Source organism: Chenopodium quinoa, unplaced genomic scaffold (genome assembly GCF_001683475.1).
Source record: "Chenopodium quinoa cultivar QQ74 unplaced genomic scaffold, ASM168347v1, whole genome shotgun sequence".
In the NCBI taxonomy this organism is placed as follows: domain Eukaryota; kingdom Viridiplantae; phylum Streptophyta; class Magnoliopsida; order Caryophyllales; family Amaranthaceae; genus Chenopodium; species Chenopodium quinoa.
Window position 1 is genome coordinate 1,488,247 of NW_018744825.1, and position 9,364 is coordinate 1,497,610.

Consider the following 9,364-nt stretch of genomic DNA (forward strand, 5'->3'; position numbering starts at 1 on the left):
TGATGATATGATTGTCAAGTCTAAACTTCAGAAAGATCATCTATCGGACCTCCGAGAAACTTTCGCCACACTCAGGCGGCACCATGTCATGCTCAATCCCAAGAAATGTGTCTTTGGAGTTGAGTCTGGGAAATTTCTCGGATTCCTTATCAATCAGAGAGGAATAGAGGCGAACCTTAAGAAGGTGCAGGCGGTCATCGACATGCAGTCGCCTCGTACCATCCGAGAGGTTCAGAAGTTAACAGGTTGTCTGGCGGCCTTGGGAAGATTTCTAAGCCGATCAGGCGACAAATGCCTATACTTTTTTCCAAGCAATTAAGAAAAAGGCAAGGTTTGAATGGGGGCCGGATGCTGAGGCGGCCTTCCAGAAATTGAAAGTTCACTTGCATTCCTTGCCGAGGCTGGTCAGCCCTTTGCCCAAAGAAGTACTCTACATGTACCTGGCCGTCTCTGATCATGCGTTAAGCGCTGTTCTCCTTGCTGAAAGAGACGACTGTCAGCTCCCGGTCTACTTTGTCAGTCATGTACTGAAAAATGCCGAGTTGAGGTATCCCTTAGTGGAGAAATTTGGTCTTGCACTCTTCATGGTTGTTCAAAAATTGAAGCCCTACTTTTTGGCACATGCAGTCGTCGTGTATACAGACCAACCTATCAAGCGGCCACTGACCATCATGGAGTTGTCAGGCCGAATAATCAAATGGGCCATAGAAATACAGAGCCTCGAAGTTACTTTCGAGCCTAGAAAAGCAGTGAAGGGGCAAGCCTTTGCTGACTTTATTGTTGAGATGACTCGTCCTCCTGACTCTCAAGTTACAGACCAAGTCTGGAAGGTATATGTGGATGGAAGCTCTACTTCAAATGGTTGTGGAGCAGGAGTCATATGTCAGTCGCCAGAGGGCGACAGGTACGAGTATGCTTTACGCTTCAGTTTTCAGGCCTCAAACAATGAGGCAGAATATGAAGCTTTACTAGCTGGAATCCGCATGTGCAAGGCGGCAGGGGCAAGAAAAATAGACGCCTGTTCCGATTCACAATTGATAGTGAGTCAGTACAATGGCGAATACGAAGCAACCCATCCGGCCATGATCAAGTATTTACAGGCGGTCCGACAAGCAGTCGGCTCCCTTGAGGATTTCCATCTGACCCAAGTGCCGAGATCAGAAAACTACCAGGCGGATGCACTTTCAAAATTAGCATCATCCGCCTCCTGTGATACTCCTCAAACTGTTTTTTGGGAAGTAATGGAGAGGAGAAGCATTAAGGAAGACCCTATTGGAATCTTAGACAGAAGCTCAACCTGGATGGATCCAATCAGGGCATATCTGACAAATGGTACCCTGCCGGATGATCATCAACAGGCGGCAGCACTGAAAAAACGAGCAACCAGTTTTGAAATAATAAAGGGAGAACTTCACAAAAGGGGGTACCTTTAACCCTTCTTAAAGTGTGTTACTCCAGAAAAGGGGCGAGAGATACTGGACGATCTTCACTCTGGTTACTGTGCTTCCCATATAGGTGGTAGGACGCTTGCTCAACGGGCAAGGCGGCAGGGCTACTTTTGGCCTACTTTAGAAGCAGATGCGATGGTGATGGTGAAAAAATGTGACAAGTGCCAAAGGTTTGGCAAACTAATTCACCGTCCGGCTACTGACCTCACTACCATTCATAGCCCACTACCGTTTGCTAAGTGGGGCATGGATATTCTGGGTCCATATACGCCTGCTACAGGCGGAAGGAGGTACATACTTGTTGCCGTCGACTACTTCACTAAATGGGTAGAGGCGGAGGCTGTAAAGGGAATCAAGACGAAGGATGTAATTTCATTCATTTGGAAAAATGTCATCACTCGGTTCGGGGTTCCCATGTCTATGGTTTTTGATAATGGTCCCCAATTTGAGACGTCTGTTCTCAAAAGCTGGTTGGGTGACCAAGGAATTGCACACTACTATGCATCTGTCGGCCGTCCACAAGCAAACGGCCAGGTAGAAGCCTTTAATAAAATCATCTCAGACGGTCTCAAGAAAAAGATTGAACGAGCAGGCGACCTATGGGCGGATGAATTACCACATGTTCTCTGGGCCATTAGGACGACTGAAAAAGGGGCGACTGGAGAAACTCCATTCCTCCTAACTTATGGTGCGGATGCTGTTCTTCCAATAGAACACTACGAGCCGACTCTTCGAGTAATGCTATATGACGAAGAGGCAAACTGGGAAGCCATGCGCCTGGCATTAGACTCACTTCCTGAAAGGAGGGGCAATGCTGTCTTGCGCCATGAAATTTACCGCCTGAGAATGACTAGATCATACAACAAAAAAGTACACAGGCGTCCACTCAAAGTGGGGGACTTTGTACTTAGAAAAACGGAAGCAGTTGGTAGGGCTAATGAGTCTGGCAAACTAACTCCCAACTGGGAAGGACCCTACCGAATCTGTGAAGAGGGCAGGGACGGTACCTACCGTCTGGGAACACCAGACGGACAACCGTTGCCTCGAACTTGAATGTAGATAATCTTAAGAAATATTTCTTTTGAATGATGTAAATAGTCAAGGGCTACTTAATAAAAGTTTGCATACTTAATATTCAATTTTGTACTAAGAGGGGCACGCCTACTAACAAACAGTCGGCTACTCTCCATACTCAGTTTTCATTTTTACTTAAGAGGGGCATGCCTACTGACAAACAGTCGACTACTCTCCATGTTTAATTTTTATTCTTACTTAAGAGGGGCAGGCCACCTATACATTTACAGTCGCCTACTCTCCATTGAATATTTTACTCTATCACCATAGGGGCATGCCGTCTGGATATAAAGTCGGCTACTCTCCATAGAAGAGGGCCGACTGGTTCCAAAGCACACAGCCACCCCCCTTATACTTAGCTAAAAATGATCAGGGCCTGGCCGACCCTGTGCCTAAACAGGCGGCTACCCTCCTCTTACTTAGCACCTACGTTCACCAAGAACTAACCAATTCCACAAGCCGAATGATCAGACCAGGCGCCAAGCCAACTGATCCAATCTTCAAAACTAATACGACCTGTCCCAACATCATAGCAGGCGTCCGGCGGCATCCCTTCGGATGAAATTCGTCGCAGAGAGCAGCTCCCTTTTGGGTGGAACATTGCTCTATAAACTAATTACACGGCACCTATACGACTGTCCCCAAGGGCAACCACGTAGCCGTTTTTGAGACAAGGATAACTCTATCACTAACCAAACCAGTGGTAGCAGTTGACATCTGAGTCAGATGACCGCCTGTATTACTTGGGATAAATGCAGGGGGTACATCTTGAGTTAATAGCCAACAAACATTGGCGAATCAAAAGGTTCAGCCGGCCTCCGCCGCCTGGTACCTTTACTACTCAAGCAGGAGTGACGGCGACTGAGTAACACCAAAGTTAACTTATAGTCACTCTCTCAAACTTAGTATGGAGCCTAAAAGGTATGAGTCGTCCGCCTGTTTTTAGCAAACAGGGGCTCTCAGCCACTACTCCTGCTAGGTTAACAACCTATGAGTTAAAAGCCAACAAACATTGGCGAATAAAGGGGAACAACCGGTACCCACCGCTTGATACCTCTACTACTCAGTTACTTGGCGACTAGGTAACAATCATGTTTACTTGGTCACTCCTTAAAAATTTAGTATGAAACTAAAAAGGTGTTCATACAGCACCTGTTCACACTAGATTAAATATGGCGGGGAACAGTCGGCCTAGACGGCCTAAAGTCTCTAGCCTAAAAACATGACAAGTAGGAAACCACTTTCCTACTTGGTTAATTTTATATGACAGAACCGCCTGCCTAAAGGGGATCCAGTCTTTAAAATGGTTCGAATACCGATTGGATAAATGGCCGACTGATCGTCTAGCCTAGAAACAGACGACCAGTCGTCCAGGGGCATAGGCGGCGTGACTAACTATCTGTACCTGTCTGCAACTATCGGCCATGTAAAACAGTCGGTATAGTGTACAATTGGATATCAGAATATTCAATACTTGAACAAGTTTGAAGCAAAACAAAAATATTCATTAAAAGGAAGCCGGTCATTAAAGACCGGCGAAATATTCAGAGCCCCGGCCCCCTGGCCGGGTAAATACAAACAAACGACACGCAGGCCGTGGAAAGAAGACATAAAGCTTAAGAAGGGGGCAAATCTTCAATATTAGCAGCTGCCGCCTGGTCAACACTCTTCTTGCTGGACTCGGCTTCAGCTGCATCCTTCTTTGATGCATTACCCCCAAGCGGCACAAGCGCCACTACCGGCTGCTCCTCCTCCTCCAACGCCTCTTCCTCAGCAGCCGCCAGGATCTCTTGATTATATCTATCAGAACACTGGCAGTACGTTTTTTCCCATGAGGCAAAGTCGGCATTGGGGAAGAGGCGGCCCCAAGTCATGCGCTGATTTGAGCAGAGTCTTCCATCATCTCCCGGACCAGCTCTTTCTTTTCTTGCTCGGCCTTTTCCGAGAGCTCCTGAGTAAGACTCTTCTCTTGGGTCACCAGGCGTTCCTTTACGCTCGCCAAGGATTTCTCCAAGGTTTCGTATGAGGACATCTTTTGGCGAAGAGGTCTCAGCTCGGCCTTGAGGTTGTTGATGGTCGCCTCCAGCTCGCTATTCCTCTTCTGGGCCGCCTCTAACTGAGCCCAGATAGCGGCGGTAGCCTGCGCCTGATAATAAAGAATATCAATGGTCAGAACTTCATTTTGGGCAATTTGAAACATTGCCTTATCACAGTCAGAGGCGGCCATAGCTTTTACAGCCTTTACCTCTTTGTTCTTCCGGTCAAGCGGCTTGCGAAGGTCGTTCACTCGGAGCAGGGCCTAAGTAAAAAGGGGAACAGGCGTCAATTTCCAAACAAAAAGAAAACAGGCGTCCTGGAATTCAAATACTCAAAAATATGCTAAGTATACCTCAGCAAGGACCCCTGCAATCCCGTCTAGGTCAAGGGTGCCGACACCCCTGACCGCTTCCCTTTCAGCTGGAGGTACGACCTTGATCATAGACTTGGCCACTTCGACCAAGTCAGGCTCCTGAGGGCCGGCTGCATCAAGCATAAACAAACGGATTAGACCTAGTAAAGAAGGGAGCAAGTCTAAAATTTACAAGGACAATTTCATACTTCTAGGTGGCCCAGCTGGAGTTTTAGAAGAAGTGGTCGGCTGTTTCTCAGCCGCCGCATGTTTCCTGGCAGAACCAGGAGAGCTCGCAACAGTCGTCCTCCGGGCCTTGGGGTCCGGCTGTTGGGAAGAAGAAGCTCTTGGAGCGCCCGTCTAAAAAAGAAGAAAAGAGTCAGTATATGCATAAACACAACTCCAAAAAGAGGGTGAAAGGTTCGAAGCCCACCAAGGGTGCCCCCTTGTTGGGGGAGTCGGTTGAAGACTGTTGCATGATGGATGCCCGCAACATGGCCGCCGCAGTCTTGGAGGCGGTAATTTTGCTCATGGCGTCCGCTGCAAAAACAAATAGCAAAGTTAATAAAAGTCATAACAAGAAATTCATGGAACAACAGAGTATTCGACAGGCCGGCTACCTCTTGAGCACCGACTGCTGAGGCCACAGGCGGCCAAAAAGTACTCGTCGTAGAGCCATTTTAAGCTCGGGACGCAGTGCAGGGGTACTTGCTCTCGTACCCCTGAAGTAGAGTTCACCTTCGACTCTACTTTGAAGAGTCCTTTATCTAGGATCTCTTTCTTAGGCTTGGGGGGAACAGGCGGCATGCTGCGGCCGCCTGCAAGAAGGGGCGGATTCCTGTTCCACCTGTTGAAGCGCTTGTTCAGCTCTGTGTCTGAACTCTCAATGATAAGGAAGGTGCTCCGCCAGTCCTTCCATTTGTTTGCTTTACCTCTCGTCATGAGGTAGCCCCTGTGGCTCGTCAATTGATACCAGCCGGTACCGCCTGCCTTAGGGGTCCGGCTGAGGTAGTTCATGTGGGCGAAAGCCTCGAAGTTCGGCTCCACCCCGTGCAGTTCGCACCCGGCCACATAGCCGAGTACGTTGACCCAGGAGTTCGGGGCTAACTGCCATAACCCCAACTCATACCCATCCAAGATCCGCTGAACAGCCGGATGTAGTGGGAAGCGCAGCCCAGCCTTGATGGCCGCCTCGTAGCAGCCAAAGCAGGCGCCATCATAACTGATACCAGCCGGCCATACGACTGTGTCTTCTGGATCCGGCACGAACACTAAAAAGTCGGGGCCCATTGTGTGGTTTGCGATAAAGCTCTCCACTTTCTCTTGCATGGCCGTGATCCGGCCTCGAGGTACCGTGCAGTAGTAGGGGGTATTTTACTCTCGGTGAGAGGCGGATGGCTCCGCCCAATCGTCCCCCTTCTCAACTGCGTGAGAAAGCCTCGCCTCTTGTAGGCGACTGTTTTTCTCTTCTGTGTCCAGGGAAGCATGGCCAGAAGAGCTAGACTCGGAATCGTCCTCTGACGAGTCCGAAGAGGACGACTCCTCCCCTCTCCCGGAGGGGCCCGCCTCTTCTCCTTTAAAAGGAGCAGGAGAGAATGTAGAATTGTCAACTGTAAAATGGGAAGGGGTCACTTTGACTCCTCCCTCAGAACTGTCGGCTTTCAAGTCTCTTTGTTTCACTTCCACATCTGGCGCCTGGTCAGATGTTTCACTAATCGGCACCCTGTGGGAGGAGCCGTCTGAGTTTGAGATCCTGGCAGTCTTTTTTGTTCTGGCCATCATGCTCTGCATAGACACAGATACAATCGGACTTTGTATAAAGAGCAAAGATGGGTCCAGAAAAGGGCAGGCGGCACTCCTAGTCCTAGATTCAGCCGTCCCCAGTGACTGGCTGATCACTAACCTAGGTCGTGTCGTGTGCTTCCGTGGTGCCATTTCAAAAAGAATAAAGTAAAGAGAAAATTAAGAGTAAGAGAACCGACGGTTACCTGAACGAGTGACGATTAATGAAGTTCTGAAAATCCTTTGCAGTCGGCTTGTCAGAGCAGGCGGTAGGCAGAAAGGGTCCAAAATGTCAGAGCAAATTCAGGGGTCCGAATGTTCTCTCACAAAGTTTTCAAGTGTGAAAATGACCGAAGTCAACACTCCTTTATATAGGCGAAGTGAGAAGGCGAAGGGTCACTTCCAGAATTCAAGGCATTTGGCGGGAGAATCTCTCGGCCTCTCGCCGAGTGACACCTGTAGCAGGTCGTCGCCTGTTACAGGGCGATACCTGTCACAGGTAACACGTGACCAGTCACGTGCCACCTGTGAGGGGCAAATGATTAGGGGATTTTTCCCCACCAATCACCATCTGACAAGTGGACCAATCAGGTTCCACCATGTGTCCGTCACATGGGCCAATAGGAGCCTTCCATGTGTCAAGCAATGATCCGTCCACTATGGACCAATTACGACACGACACGTGTCCTTCCCATGACACCTGGGATAACCGGTCACCTAGGCCCAACTTCCGAGGGAAGCCCAATCAGCCCAAGGTTAACCTAAACCTAGATTGGCACGTTTCCCGAGGTTATAAATACCTCCCTTAATCCTCATTAAGGGAGATTACGCAAAAAACGCAGATTACACACATTAAACACTCTCACCTAGAGAGACCCAATCACTTTAATTTTCGCATTAATTACTCCTTAATCAAGTACTAACTTGACCGTCGGAGGCGGATCTCCAATCATCCGGAGCATCCGTTTGTTTTGCAGGTACAGGCGTCCGGTTCCAGTCTCGGAATTGTAACTCTCTCGCAGGACATCAGAAAACCCCGAAACAATTGCTCTACTAAACCTGCTCCTTCTAAGCCTAAGCAGGTTCATAAGCAGCCAGCTCCTGTTGCTCCTAAGCAGAAGCAGGCCTGGGTTCCTAAGCCCAATCAAGCTCCTGCTCCTGTTGTTGATGTTGATGCTTTTGTTCATGGGCAATCTGTTATCACTCCACAGGTTCATACTTTTCAAAACTCAGATAAGGGGTGGAGAATAGTTGGAAGGAAGACAAAGAGCCAGCAAACTAGGGTTAATCAGCCTGCTTCTACCTCTAATGCTTTTGTTGCTTTATTTGCAAATGAAATGGATGGTGCAGGTGGTTTCACTATAAATCCAAGCGGGGGTGAGGTTAATCCCCCTTTGGTGTCATGATTTTCTCTATTTGGAATGTAAGGGGCTTGAATGACCCTGGAAAAGTTGCCTCTGTAAAGAGGTTGCTTCATTCTCATTCAGTTGATGTTATTGGCCGTCTTGAAACAAAAGTCAAATCAAACAATGTTTTCAGTTACCAAAAGAAGTTTGGCTCTTCTTGGCTTTGGGTGTTCAATTATGATCATTCTCCTAAACGGAGGATTTGGCTTGGTTGGAATGCAAATAGAGTAACTGTCAATGTCTTAAAGATTCATGAGCAGTTTATACATTGTTATGTCCTTTCTAAGGATCTTTCTACTCAAATTCATCTCACTGTTATCTATGGGCTTCATTCTATTCATGATAGGCTTCCTATGTGGGAAGGGATTAGGAACATCTCTATTCAGCATTCTCCTTGGCTCTATGCTGGTGACTTTAACTCTGTTCTTCATACTTTAGATAGGCTTCATGGTACTGGTGTTACTGATTATGAGACTAGAGATTTCCAGAGTTTGGTTGATGATTTGGACCTCACTGAGGTCAAGAGCAAAGGAGCCTTCTACTCTTGGTCAAATAAGGCTCACACTGGTCCTAGAACTCTTTCTAGGATTGATAGAGTCTTTGGTAACCAAGCTTGGTTGGACTCTCATGGTCATGTTGAAACTGTTTATCTTCCCCCTTCTTTATCTGACCACAGTCCAATTCTTTTGGATATTTGTCCTGCTCCTTCTGGGAAAGGTAGACCTTTAAGATTTCTCAACTATATTGTTGATCATCCTGATTTCCTTGATACTGTTTCTCAGGCTTGGTGTTCTGGTAGTTCTGTTTGGCAGAAGCTTAATTCTGTGAAGTCTAGTATCAAGTCTCTTAATAGCAAGCAGTTTGGCAATATTGTTGAGAAGATTGATCAAGCTAATGCTGAGCTTGCTGGAATTCAGAACTTAATGGCTTAGAATCCTGATGATTTGGATTTATATGCAAAAGAATCTGATGCTATTAAGGTTGTCAAACACTAGAATGATATTCAAGAAAGCATCTTCAAACAAAAGTCTAGGATCAACAGGATTAAGATTGGTGATGGCAATTCCCATTATTTTTTCTCAGTGATGAAGAATAGGCAAGCAAGGAACAGAATTGACTATTTTTGTCTCTAACTAGGTTTTGCTTAAGGACCCGAATTCTGTTTCTCATGAGATTATTTCTTTCTATAAGTTTCTTTTAGGGACTAAGGCTCCTTGGCTTCTTGCTGTTAATCTTGTTACTATGAGGAGAGGTAAACAGCTTAG

At 47.2% G+C, this 9,364-nt stretch overlaps 1 protein-coding gene across 1 annotated transcript; it reads left to right on the forward strand.

Annotated features, from left to right (window-relative positions):
* Positions 1-8,095: 8,095 nt before the first annotated feature.
* Positions 8,096-9,031, forward strand: LOC110704215. Its single transcript, XM_021882009.1, has one exon. It carries the CDS (start codon positions 8,096-8,098, stop codon positions 9,029-9,031), a length of 936 nt encoding a protein of 311 aa, XP_021737701.1.
* Positions 9,032-9,364: the final 333 nt, after the last annotated feature.